The sequence below is a fragment of the Saccoglossus kowalevskii genome, chromosome 4 (genome assembly GCF_978046115.1).
Source record: "Saccoglossus kowalevskii chromosome 4, keSacKowa6.1, whole genome shotgun sequence".
Classification (NCBI taxonomy): domain Eukaryota; kingdom Metazoa; phylum Hemichordata; class Enteropneusta; family Harrimaniidae; genus Saccoglossus; species Saccoglossus kowalevskii.
In genome coordinates this window covers 7077349-7099610 of record NC_140644.1, presented here as the reverse complement: position 1 = coordinate 7099610, position 22262 = coordinate 7077349, and the positions used below count along the sequence as shown (strand labels likewise).

At 38.4% G+C, this 22262-nt stretch overlaps 1 protein-coding gene across 1 annotated transcript in view; it reads right to left on the bottom strand.

Annotated features, from left to right (window-relative positions):
* Positions 1 to 16984: 16984 nt before the first annotated feature.
* LOC102810005 (alpha-N-acetylgalactosaminide alpha-2,6-sialyltransferase 3-like) overlaps positions 16985 to 22262 on the bottom strand; it is a 32985-nt gene continuing 27707 nt past the window's right edge. The window contains exons 3-4 of the mRNA XM_085497688.1: positions 19239 to 19349; positions 16985 to 18072 (exon numbers count right to left, since the gene is read on the bottom strand). Coding sequence (XP_085353814.1) covers positions 17805 to 18072; positions 19239 to 19349 — 379 coding nt within the window. The 3' untranslated portion in view covers positions 16985 to 17804. The remainder of the gene's footprint in view (positions 18073 to 19238; positions 19350 to 22262) is intronic.

Below are 22262 nucleotides of genomic sequence, written 5' to 3'. Positions count from 1 at the left end.
TCTAATAACGTTATCAATGTACACAATTGGTATCACTTTTATTGGGTCACAGATCATCATACGGACTGGGCCACACATGGTAGGAAAGGCCAGTAGTGCACACTTGCAATACGACTGAATATTTGCCAAACATTCTAAAACGACCTCATGTATTACAGGGAGTGGTAACCTCGTGCATGTACATCTTACATAAATTCTAACAAGAAAGCCATAATCGTACTTAGTATTAGAATAATTAGTGCATGCTTACCTTGGAAAATAGATCAATGGATTCACAGAGATTGGAAATGAACATGTCGCGGGCAGGTTAAATACGGTTCATAGACCTTTGTTAGCAAAACATGGCGAAACAAGTTTTTAATATTTAACTTGTTGGAGGTCTCTGTCGACTGAGTAGTCACCTGATATAACACGTGACACCAATATGTTAGAGGGTTACACCACGGTTAATAGGCAGATTCACACATTTTAACAATAACGTTTCCTAACCGTCTTTTTTTTAGTAACAGTGGTTACACTATTGATTTGTCAGTCTGAAAGGAATATACGTCATTTCATACTATTGGTTCAAGTTATCGAAATGGGTGACACAAAAAACAAATAATCTTACATTTTCATGACACAATAGTAATGCTAAAAATATCTTGTGTAACACTGTTTCTTTATTGATTTTCCTTGAAAAATATGAACCACACATCTTCAACGCTGTCACAGGTGAAAACATGAATTCTGCGCAAACCACGTAGTTTTAAACATTCTGTTATAGTTTCGTACTGGCCCAATGTTTGAAATGTACAAGTTTAACCGCCACAGAATACACAACATAAGTGCACGGGTGACAAGCACTCTAGTTAAAAATGTGATGTAGGCATAGGCTTATTTTTTATTGCTATTTCTGTTTATTTATGACAATTTTGTAAGGTTTTATTTGACGTTATTAAGTTTTATATCGCATCTCAGTCGTCTTATTATAAAAAGTGGAGCCTATAATTACATCGAATTTTAATCTGTTTAATTTTACATATACTTCTGAAGTTAGGGTAGTATCAGGGGTAAAATTCTCCTCCACGGGGTTCTCCACACTTGTCAGGAGGGAATCTCGTCTCGTCTCTATATCGCGTCCCCTTGAGGTACGGGATCGGGAAAGTCACTTTAACTTTACAGTCAAATAAGACACACACAACGAAATACGTTTCAACTATCGTCTTAGTCGATCTTTTGGAGCACTCTATAAGACACAGCGCCCAGGGGAAAAGTCCCCAAGACCCTCACAAGGCTGAACCAAGACTCGCCCAAGACTGGACTGCGTCAAGGCTCGCCCCAAGACTCTCCAGGACTGCACTCTCTCTCTTCTCTACTGCGTCTGTCGTGGAATATTCTTCAAGACCAACTCAAACTCTCTTTATTCATTTTCAAAACTCTAACCAATTACAAAGCAGTAAAAAGACTCTAGGGCGTAACCTTCAATCATAAAGCCAATCACACTAAGTACTGAATACGTCATATCTTTTGATTAATCGTTCACTACATTAATAACTACGGATGTCAGATTAGCGACGGTATCTTGTAATTTGTTGTGTCTGAGCATTAATAGTATAAACATATACCGTACTTTGCATGGCCATATTCCCGCCATCAGTTGGGTTGCTTAGCAACAGATGGGATTCTGGGACAGGGCTGCCATCTTTGTGAGTTCCGTTAGTTATTACACACAAGTAAACCTTGCTTGTATACCGAACCTGTTGTCTGCGTGTTTATTGGGCCCGACACCACATTTTGGCGACGAGGATGGCTGAATTTCATCTCCCACCACCAACACCTTTCTTAGCTAGTCCAGGTGAACCAGCGATTTCATGGCTGAGGTGGTATTCCGGGTTTAAAACTTATATGACTGCCACCAATCTAGACAGTGATGACGTTGCTGACGGCAGAAAACGTGCAGTACTACTACATTGTTTAGGGATCGAGGGACAGCGAATCTTCCAGTCTCTTGGTGATTGCCCTACGTATAAGGATGTTGTGGATAAACTCGAGTCGCACTTTGGTCCTCGAAAATCCGTTATCCTGGAAAGGCATCGGTTTCGTCAGCGCGGACAGCGTCCTGGTGAGTCAATATCGAGTTATGTTGCTACTTTGAACGAACATGCTGCCAAATGTAATTTTGGTACACTCACAGATGAAATGATCAGAGATCAGCTGATTGAGAAAACGCATACTCCACGTATTAGAGAAAGATTACTAATGGAGCCAGACACGTTAACTTTGCATAAAGCCACAACCTTAGCTGAACAAATTGAAAATGCTTTATCTGATTCACATGTGATTGCGTCTGACACGATGTCACTCGAACCAAACCCAGTAAAAGTAAAACTGGAAGAAAAACCCAAAATACAAGGTATCAACAAGAGACAGTACAACAGAAATCGTACTCAAAACTACCGTAATAGAAATCGGGCCACACAAAATAAACTTTCAGGTTGTCGCAACTGTGGTTCCAATAACCATGATACACGTCACTCAGACTGCCCAGCCAACAGACAAGAGTGCAGAAACTGTCATAAAATTGGTCACTTTGCACGAATGTGTAGAAGCTCTGCAACTACAAAGGTTAAACAAGTGGATACACCCAATAAGGACTCAGACATTGAACAAGTGTTAATATATACTGTTTCTGAAGTTAACGCAATTGACAATAGTTTCAAAACTTGTGCTGTGACAATAAATGGGATTAGACTCAACCTAGTACTAGACCTTGGTGCTAAGGTTTCCATCTTGAATGAGGAATTGTACAAACAACACTTCAAAGCTATACCACTGCTACCAACTAGACAAATGTTAACCAGCTACAATGGAGGTAACATTCCGGTTATTGGTGTAGTACGTCTTCCAGTGCAGTATGATGAACAGACTGTGCAGAACTTTAAGTTTTATGTCACAAAAAATGGTAGTAATCTCATGGGAATTGATTTATTCAACCAACTTGGATTTCAGATAAGTAGACATGGTACAATTGTCAACTCAGTGGATGCTGTTGACAACTTTCCTGAATTATTTTCTGGATTTGGGAAAATTACTACTTTTGCGCACCGACCACGGGTTGATCCAAGCATTTCCCCAGTGTCACAGAAACTTCGACGATTACCGCTAACAGTACGCGAGGAAGTTTCAAAGGAATTGAGTCGTCTTGAGAATTTGGACATTATTGAACGCATTGATAATTCTCCGTGGATTTCAAATTTAGTTGTTGCACGCAGAAAGACCGGCGATATTAGACTTTGTGTAGACTTGCGAGATGTAAACAAAGCCATTATACCTGATAAGTATCCCCTACCTGACCTTGGTGAACTCACCTCCGAATTTCATGGATCCAGAGTATTCACGAAATTGGATTTGCGTCGCAGCTACCTACAAGTACCACTTGCGGAAGACAGTCGGAACCTCACAGCATTCATAACACATGAGGGCGTCTTCCAGTATAAGCGCATGCCATATGGACTTTCATCAGCACCAAGCGCCTTCCAAAAGATACTTGCTTCTGTTCTTAGCGACTGTGAGGGAGCTGTACACCTGATTGACGATGTTGCAATCCATGGTGCAAACCAAGCAGAACATGACCAGCGTCTTAACACAGTGCTAAACAAACTGAGAAAGTACAATTTAACACTCAATAGAGATAAGTGTGAGTTTTCGAAACATGAGATTGGTTTTGTTGGCTACAGAGTATCCGCGTCTGGTGTGTTACCATTACAGTCCAATACGAAAGCAATTATGGATCTCCCCGAGCCTGCCAATGTCAAGGAATTGCAATCATTTCTTGGTACGACAAACTTCTATTTAAAGTTTGTACCATATTACGCAGACATAGCTGAACCCCTACGTTAAACTGTTACGCAAAGATGAGCCATGGGAATGGACTAAGGATCAGCAGTGCGCATTCGACAAACTCAAGAACCAGATTTCGTCACCACCGGTTCTCGCACACTTCAACCCTGATGCTAAAACATATGTTACTACAGATGCTTCGGGATATGCAATCGGAGCAGTTTTGTCGCAAATAGTTAATGATGAAGAGAAGCCAGTTGCATTCACTTCTCGGACATTGTCTCCAACCGAGCGTAAATACTCAACAAGCGAACGTGAAGCTTTAGCGTGTGTGTATGCTTCAGAACATTGGCATATTGTACTCTACGGTAGGAAATACACACTACGCACTGACCATGAAGCGCTCAAATCAATTCTGTCAACAGTAGGCTCCGGTCATAAACCACTACGTATCTATAGATGGACTGATCGTCTTTTGCAGTACAACTTTGATGTCGAGCACATGCAAGGTAGTAAGAACTTTGTCGCAGATATGCTAAGTCGTCTTGTACGCACTACGGACAACACAGAAACTGAAAATGACATTCTCGAAATTAACTTAGATGGGTTAGTCACAGCTAGCGAACTCCAAACACAGTCTCGTGATGATCCGCTGCTTCAACGAGTTGCCACATATGTTCAAAATGGTTGGCCAAAAAGTGTGCCACCAAATCTCAAAGTATTCGCTAACCTCCGCGATGAGCTTACAGTATGGAATGAATACTCTATTGCCCGTAGTTCACGTGCAGTTATTCCTGAAGCCCTGCAGGAACGAGTCCTACGAATGGCCCATGACGGACATCCAGGTATAGTTCGTATGAAACAGCGATGTCGTGAAACAGTATGGTGGCCAGGTATGGACTCTCAGATCGAAGATTACGTCCGCAATTGTGAGCCTTGCGCTATCAGTGGCAAGTCAGCTAGACCAAAACAACCACCACTTCAACCAACGCCATGGCCGACAGAACCATGGAACTCTATACAAATGGACATATTTGGTGAGATAGCCATAGCACCACATAGTCAACGTTTCTTAGTTGTAGTACACGACCTACATTCCAAATGGCCTGAAGTGGCAACAACAGGAACGGTCACATCTACAGCAGTTATTAAGATTCTTGAAGAACTTTTCACTCGATGGGGATTTCCAGAAGTGATCACTACTGACAACGGACCTCAGTTTACCTCAGACGAGTTTGAAAATTATCTACAATCACATGGTATCAAACATAATCTAACATCATTATATAACCCCCAAAGCAACGGTGGGGTGGAACGATTCAATAAATGCCTGAAAGAGGGTTTGAAAACGAATTTGTCGGAGGGAAAGACATTCGCAGATTCAGTTCGTACAATACTACAGAACTATAGAGCTACACCACATGCTCTTACTCAAAAGTCACCTTCACAACTTATGCTCAATCGTCAAATGCGTCTACCACTTGATAAACTAAAACCACCTACTACCAGCGTCGGTAATGCACAAACAGACATTCCAGCTATGAAGTCAGAAATAGAACAACGTCAAGCCAGAATCAAGTCCTACACAGATCAACGACAGCACGCTAGATCCACCAATCTGAATGTAGGAGACTGGGTGAGAGTTAAACGTCCAAATCGCAGCCACAAGCTCTCCCCTACATTTTCTGAGCCGCATCGCATTGTTAAGAAGCTTGGTAAGTCTTCGTTTAGACTTGACGACGGTACAGCATGGAGTGCCAGAAGATGTGTACGTTCGCATAGACATGATTCATCTGTACTCCCACCTGAACTCCCTAACGAACACTTAATGATAAACCAAGAACATCATCCAGTAGTTACAAATGCTAATAGCTTACCTACACGCGAAAGTCGTCCAGTACGAATAACACGTATGCCAGCATATTTGAGAGACTATGTACTTTCATAAGCATAAGAACTGTATCTATAGAACATTAGTTTGTTAATGCAGTTAAAAGGATTTCAACTGTTGCATGTTTGAGATTTTGGACTCTTATCGAACTTTAATATCCCATCCTCGTCGCCAAAATGTGGTGTCGGGCCCAATAAACACGCAGACAACAGGTTCGGTATACAAGCAAGGTTTACTTGTGTGTAATAACTAACGGAACTCACAAAGATGGCAGCCCTGTCCCAGAATCCCATCTGTTGCTAAGCAACCCAACTGATGGCGGGAATATGGCCATGCAAAGTACGGTATATGTTTATACTATTAATGCTCAGACACAACATAATTCCCCCTCACGGAAAGGATGCATAATCCTAAGTATAAACATACAATGAATGAAAGAACGATATTAAAGTTCGATAAGAGTTCAAAATCTCAAACATGCAACAGTTGAAATCCTTTTAACTGCATTAACAAACTAATGTTCTATAGATACAGTTCTTATGCTTATGAAAGTACATAGTCTCTCAAATATGCTGGCATACGTGTTATTCGTACTGGACGACTTTCGCGTGTAGGTAAGCTATTAGCATTTGTAACTACTGGATGATGTTCTTGGTTTATCATTAAGTGTTCGTTGGTGAGTTCCGTTAGTTATTACACACAAGTAAACCTTGCTTGTATACCGAACCTGTTGTCTGCGTGTTTATTGGGCCCGACACCACATAATTAGTTCCAAACCACTGAGCCAAGTTCCGTCCAAAACTTCAAATAGGCCTACACGATGACAGACATAACACAGCAATTCGCTAATAATCAGTTAATTAAGTCGGTCAACAGATACGCAAAAACAAATTCATGACAGTAGTTTAAAGGTGGCGGTACAAACTGGGATGTTACCAAGCTTTAGATAACTTCATTGATGATTGGAAAGTATCGAGGGAGTCACCGGCGGTAATTAGTGGCGTCCAGGTCAAAACTTGCACTTTTGGATTGTGGGTAATTTAATGTTTATTAAGAACACAAATGTCGCACATGCGCGGTGCGACGATCACCGCCCTTTAATCACTAATGTGATTGTTGTCAAACCCGCAGACTTGGTGTCGTGCTAACATTATCAACGATTTATCGTCTTCTGGTGTGATTGAGTACACTATCAGTTTAATATTTCAATCATCCAGAAACACGAGGGAATATTTATGTTCTATACAGATAAAAAATAGTCCTTTTTCTGGTCAAACCCAAGATGTGTAATAGCCTGGTGTATGATCACATTACTTGGAGCCATGCCGACAGTACTGACATTTTCGTCGGCATACTCACTGGTTATTTTTATTTTGTAAAATTTGGCGTAGTACTGTATGAAATGACTTAACTTTGGATATTCTGCTTTAAAATCAACTATTTCACTTCCTAACTGCCAGTCAATATCAGAATCTGGCAAATTGCGTACGCTGTGGACTGCATATGTAATCTGCGCGAACGATTTTTCCGCTTAAAAACAATGTCCACAATTTACCAGCGAGTTCCGTGTTGAGTTGCCAGTTCTTGTCACAGGGGGCTGAAAACATGGCTAACAGGATCTAGTAAAAAACGTCTCACAGCTTAGTCATCTATTTGGAGTCAAAATATTGCTCAGAAATTATAAAAAAAACACCTAAATGCTGCTACTGGTATTTTTGTCGGGTCGGTGTACAGTAGAAAATTAACATCGAATTCTATAGTTTTGAAAAACCTCAATGTTTAAGTGAATGTCTTATAATTCTCGGTAAAACGCCACTTTTTCGCCCAAATCGCCATTAGCAGTTTTCCGCGACAAATTTCACGTGTTGGCAGGTTGTACGCATGCGTACACTTCGCAAATAACTTAACCGTTCGTCCCTGTGGTGGCATTTTAGTAATTTCTGAACATTTTGTGGCATTAAATTTGTTATTAGGGGTCCAAGCCCTTTCATTGTTATCGCTAGATTTTTTATTTTCTTCATCTTCTTCTTCTTTCCGTCGTGTTTTTCGTCAGCCCGTTTGAGAAAATGGCTGAACAAAATGATTTCAAACCTGCTGCCAGTGTGCTGATTGATTGTGATGTGAACTTGTGCACTGACCTTTCAAAATTTGTTATTGGTTAACTTTCAATGGCCGCTATCGAGGGTCAAACTGTCAGCGGTCACGTGACTTTTTCTGTCATGTCCATTAAAATAAATGCAAACTCAGCATCCCCCCCATAAAAATCTCTTTTTCTCCTGAACAACATGGCCGGTCGCTATGAAACTCAGCATAGAGCTTCTACTAACCTATATCTACTTGGTTCGAAAAACAAAATTTTATTGGTGCATTAATTTGTTTGCCATCTTGAATATAGTGAAAACCGAAAGCGGCCATTTTGACTACTTTGTGGCGGTCTAGAAGTCCCAATTTTTGCTGTGTTGCAACTGTAGCCCATACCTATCCTTAATGAGGTAAAAGAACATTAGAGGTCACGTGACTTTTGCCGCTATTTAGTTTTTTTTCGAAAACGAGGCTTAATCCTTTAAAAATCTTCTTCTCATAAAGTTGCCGACCGATTGACATGGAATTTGCGATAATCCATCTGCATGCATAGCTCTTTCAAGTTCGAGCCCAAAAAGTTGATTGGTCACTTGGTTTGGCCGCCATTTTGTATTATTAACAAAAATTACCAAAAGTTTAAGCATTTCTTTCTCATTGGTGCTTCAACCAATTAACTGCCGATTTTGTATATAACATGTCTGGTCATAGCTGCATATGAGAAAAATAATATATTTTCGATCAGAACAATAAAAACGACCAGCGGGAAAATAAAAAAGCACTAATAAGTAAAGTAAAAAACAGGACGTTTCGAGTTCAACTCTTCCTCAGCAAGTGGACACTAGACTGAAAAACACCTCACTATAAAGCATACAAAAACAAGGAGCCAATCAAGGCAAAGGAAATGAGGTGAATTGACAATTAATGCCAGCTGGACTGAGTGTGCTAATTTTGAATATTAATGATTGCTCACACCTGAACAGAGAGGAATCCCAACCATTTATATGTACTGTAAAATACCAGTAACAGTCATATCAGAGACACCATCACCAGGGGGGGGGGGTGAATTATGTTGGATGACGTACATGTAAACGAACTTTTAATGTGTAAAGTTTTTAAAGGACCTTTTATGGTCGACAACACGGAACAAATGGACATGTATAACATTTACCTTGACCACACGAATGTGTACCAGGTCGCTGATTCAAGTCTACCAATGCTGTACGAACCAATTTATCTTTAATATTGGTGCCACGACTGTACGCCATAATAGGAGGTGAGGGGTAAATATCTTGGGTATTATTAGAGGAAGATAGTGAATCAAATTCTTCAAAAATAATTTTACGAATATGTTGACTGAAAGGGTGGTAGCTAAGAACCAAGGGGATGCGAGTAGACCGTAAAGTGGGGGTTGGTGTTAATGCATCATCCTGGCTTAATTGCTGAACACGATGGGTGGCACTGTCAATGACAGATTGTAGGTATCCCCGTGACTAAAACCATAAACCCGTTTTATTAATTTGATATTCAAAATCAGTTTATTCAGAACAAACCGGACGGACTCGTAAAAACTGAGAGAATGGCATAGAGTCTTTACAACGTTTAAGATGACATGAATCATACAAAACGTATGAATGTGAATCAGTCGGTTTATAAAACATGGAGGTGAATAGACCATCTTCATAGACTGTTAATGAGATATCTAAAAAAAGAATACTGTTGCTGGAAACAAAGACACTAGAAAAAGATCCTTCTAACGGCCACCAACATACGTGAGATCAATAAAAACACTGCAGTTGCACGTTCCTCTTTTTCTAGTGTCTTTGCTGGAAACAATGGAAGTGAACGCGGCTCAGTCTTTTCCCCGAAACGAAACGAAACAAAACGAAATCCTAACACTAACCTTAAATTTTGAACGAATTCAAACATCGCCACGTCACAGAAATAAATTTGTCGAGAATATTTAGTTTCCACCTCTTTTCCGCTCGATTTGTGCTGACATAACGTGACAGCCATTTTGGAATTGTTGAATACTGATGGCGCTATTCATTTGCCCATATGGGTGCCCATAGCAACGCCCCATCTTCATAGACTGTTAATGAGATATCTAAAAAAAGAATACTGTTGCTGGAAACAAAGACACTAGAAAAAGATCCTTCTAACGGCCACCAACATACGTGAGATCAATAAAAACACTGCAGTTGCACGTTCCTCTTTTTCTAGTGTCTTTGCTGGAAACAATGGAAGTGAACGCGGCTCAGTCTTTTCCCCGAAACGAAACGAAACAAAACGAAATCCTAACACTAACCTTAAATTTTGAACGAATTCAAACATCGCCACGTCACAGAAATAAATTTGTCGAGAATATTTAGTTTCCACCTCTTTTCCGCTCGATTTGTGCTGACATAACGTGACAGCCATTTTGGAATTGTTGAATACTGATGGCGCTATTCATTTGCCCATATGGGTGCCCATAGCAACGCCCCGAACTTGAGTATAAAACTCATTGTTAAATGAAAAACAATTTATAGTTAAAACGAGATCTGAAAGGCACACCAAAGCGCTGGTAGGGAAATTTTGACTGGCACGTTGATTTAGAAATCAAAGAAAGCTTAGAAAGAACTCCCATGTGCTGAGAGTATTGGAGACACATTAAATATAATTCGAAATTACTTAGCTGAAAACTAATTATGCAAATCAGAAAATTAATATGACCAGATTTGAGTGTAAAACTAATGAGGTCTGCGCAATGTAACAGAAAATCTATGTCTCCAAGTTTAATTGAAATGTGATTAGAACCAAAAAATTATGAATTATTATGCTTATTAGGGAATTAATATGAACAGATTTTTACCCCAAACTAATTAGGTTTGTACATTGTCCTAGAGCATCTTTGTACTAAGTTTCATTGAAATGGAATAATTAGTACCGTGAAAACTCCAAAATTTCGACCCCTCTAAAAATTCGGCCACCTATTTATTTGACGGGTTTCGGTGTTTTGTTTACCTCCAAATTTTCGACTCCACTAAAAATTGCCGACTCATTCTTATTCGAAAATTGCGACCAGTTTTAGTTTTCCCCCAAACGAAAAAAAACAAAACGATGTGAGCGTTCAAACGGGACCTTCCTCGAAGGCATGAATCCGGGTTTCTGATTGACTGAGAGATTTTTATTTTATTGGTAACGAAAATATATTCTAAATAAACGAAGTTTCAAATAAAAACGAACACAAAAATCTCGGCATGCTGCGTTTCTGAATTGTTGATTATTACTGTACTCAGTAGTGATTATAATAATGTACACAAAATAAATTTGTTGAATGGTTATGAAATACAAATAAAAGTCAACTTAGTTTCATCGTAAGCGAATGATTCCGGTCTCGTATAAACGTTTGATGCTGTAGGATATCCGCCATGTTCTCTTAGATCAAATAGGTCAAATCGCTAATTAACCAATCAAAAAGCTGGATGATGCCAACGTGTTCAAATTACCATAGCTTATTTAAATATGTTAATGTTATTGAACGCAATGCGGAAGAGATTGATGTTGTAGTACGATATTTTGGCTTGGATTTTGATGCGAAAACGGCATGATTTTTTTTAAATAAAAAAATTAGTTGTTTTTAAAAAATAAACTGGTCATCTGAAGAATAATTTAACATTGTTCACAGTGATAACAGCTCATTCTCGAAAGGAAGCTTACCCGCTCACGCTAGTCACGATAAAAATCATACACGTGTACTCTTGAATAGACAAACGTCAATGACTACGGTAAAACTTAGACTCTATTTTAGCCGGCAGGGTTGATTGAATTGTCCAAAAAATGACGCCAAAATACACCTTAAAAGTCCCATTTTATTTTCTTAAATCCCATTTTATTTTTTAATCCAAGGGCGAATTTACGGCAGAATTTGGTCCCTCAAATAAGGGACACGTGAGCTTTGATTCTAACCGGATACATTGCACTGGGTCGGGGAGATAGTTTGCTAAACTTCCATGCATCTTTTGTCCAATGGGCACCTGTACTTCGAACATTCGCAAGTTTTTCTAGGTAGTGCGAGACAGCTTTGTCTTTTGACCTATTAGTTTTGTGCTGACCTCTTCTCCGCGTCTTGATGTTTTGTTTTGCTTGTCATAATACTCACTGATTGATGACTTTGTTTAGATTTTGAGTTACAACTCGGCCACGACCTTTGCTTTTACCGTGAAACATGAGGAAGTTTACGTCAATTGACGGACATTGCATTTTTTAAAAACTAATGAAGCACACTGTCTATCATCCCCATTTTTTCATTTGCTGATTTCTATTCTGAAAAATTCGACCGTCCGAAAATGCACCTTAATTTTGACTCTAAAAACACGTCACATATCTAACACCAATTATTTAAAACCGGTCGAAATTTTGGAGTTTTTACGGTACTTTAGATATCAGTGTGAAAGCTTAAAATTGGTTAATTATGCAAATTAGGTAATTAATTTGTACAGATTTTAACCCACAATTATTCAGGTCTGTCTATTGTCCTACAGCATCCATGTACATTCATTGATATGTGATGTATAGTACCTGAGATATCAGTGTGAAAGTTGGTTAATTGTGCAAATTAGGTGATTAATATGCACAAATATTTACCGGAAACTAATTGGGTCTGCATAATTCTAGATTCATTGAAATGTGATGATTAGTACTTTAGATATCAGTAGAAAAGCTGAAAATTAATTATGCAAATTAGGTAATTAATATGCACAATTATTTACCCTAAAACTAATCAGGTCTCTGCATAGTCCTAAAGGATCTATGTACCAAGTTTCATTGAAATGCGATGATTAGTACTTGAGATACCCGTGGAAAAGCTGAAAATTAACTAATTATGCAAATTAGGTGATTAATATGCACAAATATTTATCGAAAACAATCAATCTCTGCATAGTCCTTGAGTATGTAAGTACCAAGTTTCATTGAAATGTAATGCTAACTACTTATATCAAATGCTGAAAATTAATTAATTATGCAAATTAGGTAATTAATATGTACTGATATTACCATAAAAACTATCAGGTCTGTGCAGTGTTGTATGACATCTATGTACCAAGTTTCATTGAAATGTGATGATTAGTACTTGAGATATTAGTGGAAAAACCGAAAATTGACTAATCATTATGCAAATTAGGTAATTAGTATCCACGGATTATTACCAAAAACTAATCAAAACCTAGCATTAGTTCAGCGCATCTATGTACCAAGTTTCATCAAAATCCAATGAGTGGTTGTTTAGATATCAGTGGAACAGTCATGGAACCACTAAAAAATAGCTAATTATCATGCAAATTAGGTAATTAATATGCACGGATTTTTACCAAAAATTAATCAAATCTGCGCATATGTTCAGAGCATCTATGTACCAAGTTTCATCAAAATCCAATGAGTGATTCTTTAGATATCAGTGGAACAGTCATAGAACAGCTAAAAATTAGCTAATTATCATGCAAATTAGGTAATTAACGAGCATGGATTTTTACCAAAACCTAATCAAATCTGCGCATTGGCCCAGAGCATCTATGCACCAAGTTTCATCAAAAACCGATGTATGGTTCTTGAGATAGCAGTGGAACAGTCGGACACACATACACACACACACACACACACACACACACACACACACACACACACACACACACACACACACACACACACACACACACACACACACACAGACACACTAACTGCAAAGACTCCCATTTTGTGCTTCGCACATGGGAGTCAAAAATGACAATGCTTTGAGGCCATCAGCATGAGGGATAGAAGTGTACAATGCTTTGACGTCCAGTGTAAAAATAAAACAATGTATACCGGTATATTTGATTCACATTCATACGTTTTTGTATGATTCATGTCATCTTAAACGTTGTAAAGACTCTATGCCATTCTCTCAGTTTTTACGAGTCCGTCCGGTTTGTTCTGAATAAACTGATTTTGAATATCAAATTAATAAAAAGGGTTTATGGTTTTTGTCACGGGGATACCTACAATCTGTTATTGACAGTGCCACACATCGTGTTCAGCAATTAAGCCAGGATGATGCATTAACACCAACCCCTACTTTTCAGTCTTCTCGCACCCCTTTGGTTCTTACCTACCACCCTTTCAGTCAACATATTCGTAAAATTATTTTTGAAAAATCTGATTTACTATGTTCCTCTTAAAATACCCAAGATATTTATCCGTCACCCCCTATTATGGCGTGGCACCAATATTAAAGATAATTTGGTTCGTACAGCATTGTCAGAGTCGAATCAGCGACCTGGTACACATTCGTGTGGTCGAGGTAAATGTTGTTCATGCCCATTTGTTCTGTGTTGTCCGACCATGAAAGACCCTTTAAAAACTATACACATTAAAGATTCGTTTACATGTACGTCATCCAACATAATTTACTGTATTAAGTGTAAAAGGTGTAATATGCTGTACTTGGGTGAGACTAAAAGACGATTTGGTGATCGTTTTGTTGAACATTTGCGTACTGTCAAAGACAACAAGATCGCATATCCCGTGGCCAAGCATTTTTGTAACCTCATTAATATGCATAACTGTTATATCTCAAGCACTGTTGCAGTTAGGAAGATGAATCCTGTGTTATTATGACAACGTTGAACAAGAGATTTGATTAAAATATCAGATGACCATATATGGTCATGTGAGCTCATTAATATGCATAACTGTTATATCTCAAGCACTGTTGCAGTTAGGAAGATGAATCGTGTGTTAATATGACAACGTTGAACAAGAGATTTGATTAAAATATCAGATGAACGTATATGGTCATGTGAGCTCATTAATATGCATACCTGTTATATCTCAAGCACTGTTGCAATTAGGAAGATGAATCCTGTGTTATTATGACAACGTTGAACAAGAGATTTGATTAAAATATCAGATGACCATATATGGTCATGTGAGCTCATTAATATGCATAACTGTTATATCTCAAGCACTGTTGCAGTTAGGAAGATGAATCGTGTTAATATGACAACGTTGAACAAGAGATTTGATTAAAATATCAGATGAACATATATGGTCATGTGAGCTCATTAATATGCATAACTGTTATATCTCAAGCACTGTTGCAGTTAGGAAGATAAATCCGTGTTATTATGACAATGTTGAACAAGAGATTTGATTAAAATAACAGATGACCATATATGGTCATGTGAGCTCATTAATATGCATAACTGTTATATCTCAAGCACTGTTGCAGTTAGGAAGATAAATCCTGTGTTATTATGACAACGTTGAACAAGAGATTTGATTAAAATTACAGATGACCATATATGGTCATGTGAGCTCATTAATATGCATAACTGTTATATCTCAAGCACTGTTACAGTTAGGAAGATAAATCCTGTGTTATGACGTTGAACAAAAGATTTGATTAAAATAACAGATGACCATATATGGTCATGTGAGCTCATTAATATGCATAACTGTTATATCTCAAGCACTGTTGCAGTTAGGAAGATAAATCCTGTGTTATTATAACAATGTTGAACAAGAGATTTGATTAAAATAACAGATGACCATATATGGTCATGTGAGCTCATTAATATGCATAACTGTTATATCTCAAGCACTGTTGCAGTTAGGAAGATAAATCCTGTGTTATGATAATGTTGAACAAGAGATTTGATTAAAATAACAGATGACCGTATATGGTCATGTGAGCTAGCTCATTAACATGCATAACTGTCATATCTGTAACACTGTCGCAGAACAGAACATACAGTCAGTGCCATAATGAAGGCATCAAACAAAAGATGCAACTAACATAAGAAATGGCCATATATGAATATAAATAAATATGCATAAGCAATACACCCAAATTGTTATCAGTCACATGGTTATGCTGATGTTGAATAAAAAGAAATATTTAACATGTTTACACTTCATTATGCAGGAATATTGGTGTCAACACCCCATTTCAATGAGTATCTGCGGATAACTTTTCTGACAATTCTTCTTGAACCCTGCCAATGCTGCTTTAATTTTCAGATATTATGATTTTTACCCACATAGAAGGGCTATGGTACCTCCCACAGACTTGAGTAACAAAAACATGCGACGACGCCAAATGGCATCACAAATAAAAGTAGACTTAACAAGTGGCCTGTAATGACACAAAGTATGACTACTAATATTAATGTTACTTCTGTCAGTCATGCGACTCATTAATACAGGTCTGCTAAAGTGACACGATTCCTGTCAAAGCAAACTGTCATTACCATGGTAATAGTCGGGCCAAACAACATTTGCTCACAGATACACGATGATGATGTGCTGATATATCAAATACAAATATTACAATTTGACATTGTCATGGAAACCATATAGGTTGTTAAATAGCTACATTACCACGGAAATGAGATTGTCAATAAGAATGGTGTTATACTGTAAAAATGTCATCATGATTCTTGAAACTTAACTGCTTGCAAAAGAACAAACTTCATTTCAGTCAAGTAGACTCAACACTAGAAGCCACAATCATCTCAACCAGTGTCATGATCTCATTCGCTTGTTCCCAGCGTCCCTTGCGTTTGGCTTGGTGCGTCATAATACTAGAGGCTGCATTCAGCCAAACTGATCTCAGTCGTTATCTGTCTTAAAGATCACGACTAGTGACCTGTGTAGCTTTGAAAATACCATCAATGACACCTTCAGGCACAGAGTACGATACCTCAACTACACAAGACATATTTATATAGTCCACAGTACATGTTGACATGTGCCAACCATGTGAAAACAAATCTCCAGTGTATACTACACCCACCAAGTTCTGAAAGTGTGATCTGATGTGTATCTATTAATACCTGTGGACAATTTTAATATTGCGGAAGAGATGCGGTCATGGTTTGATTAAAGGGTCCATGGTGTAGAAACTATCTCAAATATCCTTAATATACTGTAAAATACTTAATTTTCGCTTGTAATTTATTTTCGCTTTAGAAATGATTCAGTGAAAATAAAATCCAGCGAATATACTTTTTTTTCCTATGTTTTAAATTCAACTCGTCCAAAATCAGTGAAATTAAACTCCATACAAAACACTCAAAAATTAGCGACTCCAGCTAAAATAAAGTATTTCACAGTACATTACCTGACCTCAAAAAGAACATTCATCCACAAGAGAATATGACCTGAATCTTTCAACAAGGCTAAGTTATGTTTATATATTTGCTAATCCGAATCACTGTGTATAAAAAAACAACCATTTATTTAAAATCCACTCAACATGTGACTCAACAGACACACCCAAAATATTACACATAAAATTTGATAAAATATTGATTAAGGTTAAAATGTTTTGAGTGAGAATACATTTGTGAATGTCATAATTTGAACACAGTGAAAAAATCCGTGAATGGATTATCAACTGATGCATATTTGCATATTTATTAAAATACTGTTTGGGTTTTATGGACAACACAGTGTTGCTATCATCTCCTTTTATGGACAACACAGTGTTGCTATCATCTCCTTTTATGGACAACACAGTGTTGCTATCATCTCCTTTTATGGACAACACAGTGTTGCTATCATATCCTTTTATGGACAACACAGTGTTGCTATCATCTCCTTTTATGGACAACACAGTGTTGCTATCATATCCTTTTATGGACAACACAGTGTTGCTATCATCTCCTTTTATGGACAACACAGTGTTGCTATCATCTCCCTTTATGGACAACAGTGTTGCTATCATCTCCCTTTATGGACAACACAGTGTTGCTATCATCTCCCTTTATGGACAACAGTGTTGCTATCATCTCCCTTTATGGACAACACAGTGTTGCTATCATCTCCTTTTATGCTTTTATGGACAACACAGTGTTGCTATCATCTCCTTTTATGGACTACAGTGTTGCTATCATCTCCTTTTATGGACAACACAGTGTTGCTATCATCTCCTTTTATGGACAACACAGAGTTGCTATCATCTCCTTGTATGGACAACACAGTGTTGTTAATGTTGCCTTTTCCTGCTGCCAGTATTTTTCCCAAACCTATCAGTCGATGATTTTATAAAAAACGGCTCGTCACCGATCTGATGTGAAACGTTCCATGATGGATAATGAAAGGTAATATTTGCAGATTCTGCCCACTTCCTAAAGATATATTTTTCAGTTATAAAACGGTGGCCACCACTTCTTTTGTTTTCCATACTCTTGTAAACTTTACACTCTGTGAGACCCTCAGGCTCATAGTAATGATATGGAACATCAACAGCCAGGCTACAACAAAAAGAACAAGTGGAAAAATCATATACAGATACATTTTTTATTGTGCCTCATGTTCAACTCCTTTCAGTCTTACTAACTGCCCTTAACTCGAATGAGTTTCACCTTCCGGCATGATTGTTTGCTTCTAGTTATACATTAGGTTGCTATCTATAAGATACAACCATTACATCCTTTAACTTTACAAGATGTAACCATTATACCCTGCAACATTACAAAAAGTAACCATTATACCCTGTAACTTTACACGATGTAACCATTATACCCTGTAACATTACAAAATGTAACCATTATACCCTGTAACTTTACACGATGTAACCATTATACCCTGTAACATTACAAAATGTAACCATTATACCCTGTAACTTTACACGATGTAACCATTATAACTTGTAACATTACAAAATGTAACCATTATATTCTGTAACTTTACACGATGTAACCATTATACCCTGTAACACTTCAAAATGTAACCATTATACCCTGTAACTTCACACGATGTAACCATTATACCCTGTAACATTACAAAATGTAACCATTATACCCTGTAACTTTACACGATGTAACCATTATACCCTGTAACATTACACGATGCAACCATTATACTCTGTAACACTACAAAATGTAACCATTATACCCTGTAACTTCACACGATGTAACCATTATACCCTGCAACATTACAAAATGTAACCATTATACCCTGTAACTTTACACGATGTAACCATTATACCCTGTAACACTACAAAATGTAATCATTATACCCTGTAACACTACAAAATGTAACAATTATACCCTGTAACACTACAAAATGTAACTATTATACCCTGTAACACTACAAAATGTAACAATTATACCCTGTAACACTACAAAATGTAACTATTATACCCTGTAACACTACAAAATGTAACAATTATACCCTGTAACACTACAAAATGTAACTATTATACCCTGTAACACTACAAAATGTAACCATTATACCCTGTAACACTACAAAATGTAACTATTATACCCTGTAAGGATTCAAAATGTAACCATTACACCCTGTAACATTACAAGATGTAGCCATTACACCCTGTAACTCTACATTATACCCCTTTCAATGCCACCTTCATCACCATCCTCACCAACCTTGATCTTGAATACACTTAGTAGTTACTTACTTGTCACAGTGATCAGACTCAACCATACCATATATTCTTATTTCATCACAGGAATACAAAAGTAATGTCACAGTGAACCAACCAGTCGACAGCCATGATCCACTTCCAATCCTGCAGAATAAGTTACCTTTAATGAATTAACCACAGTTTAATCTTAGATGTTTTGATACAAAATTAGTATGTTTTGACTTTTGACCATGCTGGCTCAATATACAACCACAAACACAATCACTCTGCCATTAACGAACAGACAGTCGTCATATACATGTTTATGCAAATTAGATACTTATTTTAATTCCGCATATTTTTTTAACAGCTATTTTAAGTGTCACATAACTTGTAAACTAAACCTTGTTTGTATGCTGTTCGAAAATGGGAATTTACAGATTGATCTCCGTATGTTTTTGGAATAGAGGGATAGAAAGAATGTGTTTGGTGATGAAGGTACCAAGTACGTTAGTACCCACCAGTGTTTCTGGCATATCACATTTTTACTATCACAGAAGAATTAAAACATATTAGCCTGCGAGCGTGAAGATGGAACAGCTTCTGCATCACAGACACATGTCTATTCTGATGACTGGTTGTACTGTGAAATATTCCGTGGCATGACAATGTCCTTGTGAATCTCAGCAGTCTTATAGCACAATACTCAATTTCCAATTCCCGAATTACCGTCAGACGCGATGTAATTCTATTTGCGCATGAGTAACCTACCTAGCAACGAACGATATAAAAATATAAAAAGTCAAAAGAGCACTGCTAGACATGCAACCCGAAAGGAGCTAGTAGCATATTTGAGACAGCATTTTTAAAGATAGCAGAGTGAGTGAGTATGGGTACAAACGAGGGCAGCTAGAAGAACTATTTAAGACAGCTGAGAAACATGGATTTCCAGTTGAAAAAATATATTTTTCAAAGGAAATAAACTGAAATATGGCGAGATGAGATGGTACATGCGTGTTTCACAGAGTAAAACATGGCCTTGACATAGTTTTTCAACTCCCAAAATATTACGCTCTAGCGAAAGATAATTTGCATGCTCTTTATCCTTGCTTAGGCTAAACACCGGGTAGTGTGCACATTTTCTGGTATGAGTTTGTTAAAATATGATGGCAGTTTTATATCAGGGGAATTTTTACCGATGATGGAAACCGATCTTCAGTGCACTGCGGCACACCTGTTAGGAATGTTCAAAATCTGTCCTACCTTCCAGTTTTTTGACCCCAGGTCATGCGATATGCCCAAGCACACAAACGATGAACGCATAAATGCTATCAATTCGGGAACCCCCAATTGTTGAGACCTCTATTCACCTTACATGTGTGTTGTAAACTAGAGTTCCTGTCATCATACGGTACACCAGGCTTCACTTTGATAATCTTAATAACAATGAGACTGTTCTGTCACTGCCTGGCTTAACTCTGATTTAGACACTACTACTCTTATACTAATTTATACATCGCACTAATTCAGACATCAATTTAATTTAGGTATAACTCTAATTTAGGTACCACTCTAATTTAGACGTCACTCTCATTTGGACACCACTCTAATTTAGACACTACTTTAATTTAGACATCACTGTAATTTAGACATCACTCTAATTTAAATATCACTCTAATTTTAAACACCACACTAATTTAGACATCACTGTAATTTAGACATCACTGTAATTTAGACATCACTCTAATTTTAAACACCACACTAATTTAGACATCACTGTAATTTAGACATCACTCTAATTTAAATTTAGGCGAGGATTCTCCGAACCCGCCTATTCACATAGTTCATACCCACCATAGACTCCGGTCAGTCAAAATGACTATTTTGAAATGTAGGCATTAATCAGTGATTCTGCCAGAGACGGAGAGATAGAATCCAGGTCAGGGGAAGCCCCATGACCTCAAGATTCTTTTACCCCTTACGTCACGAACCCACGTGACCGAGGCCACCTGGCAGCGCCACAGGTAGCCGTCCATGACTCTGGTTCCTTTCTCTCCGCCTCGAGGACTTAGACCAACGCGACGGAAAGAGTGGGAAGGTTGGGGGGGGGGGAACCTGGAGTCTATGGTGGGTATGAACTATGTGAATAGGCGGGTTCAAAGAACCCTCGCCTAAATTCACTACGTTCAATTACCCACCATAGACTCCGGTCAGTCAAAATGACTATTTTGAACTGTAGGCAGAGTCAGACACCGATAGATGGCGGGTTTTTCCAAGCAAACAGAAAAAAAAGGAGAATGATGAAAGACTTTCCCCCAGTCCGGGATGAAAAACAAACCCAAAAACCTAAGTTAAGACCCAAGAAGGGTGGTGTCTTACCTTGCCTGTGCTGTCCCCGAAGCAAGAAGCCAATGCTGCTGTGGTGACAGGGTTCGGTGTGCCCGAGAACGCTAGACCCAAGCCGAATTCGGGAGTGATAAGCTTGAAGTAGGACCGAAACAGTTCGCATGAGGGCGTAGGTCGACAGAAGCGAAACCTGGGAGCTTCCAGGAAATGCAAGGCCTGACCCGCTACGACAGGGCCTAACCTGAAGAGACCCTGCTCAATAGATTGGGTGTCTCTTAGGTAGTAGTTGATGAAGACGTTCTGCGTTCTCCAGAAGCCTGCCCTCAGAATGTGTTTGAGGGGGGCACCTGACGCTAGCGCTAGTGAGTTAGCAATCGCACAGACCTCATGTTCTCGTACTTGGTGTCTCTGCAAGGTCTGTGTTGAGGAGGATAGTGTATTATAGACCTCCAGTACAGTCGCAGTAATCCACCTGGCGATGGAAGTCGGCTTATCCTGTTTGCCAGAGCCGTAACACAAAAACATGTGTTTGGTTCCCCGTCTAGAAAACCTGGTATGGTTCTCGTAGCAACTCAGCGCTCGGACCGGGCAGAGAAGCAATTCCTCCTGATCCTCCGGACTGACAATATTTGCCAGCCGGGGGATGACGGTCGGTTGAGGATCGTGTCCTCGGATTTGGTTCTTGGCGAGAAACCTGATTCGTGTTTTTAGTACAACTTGATCGTCCATAAA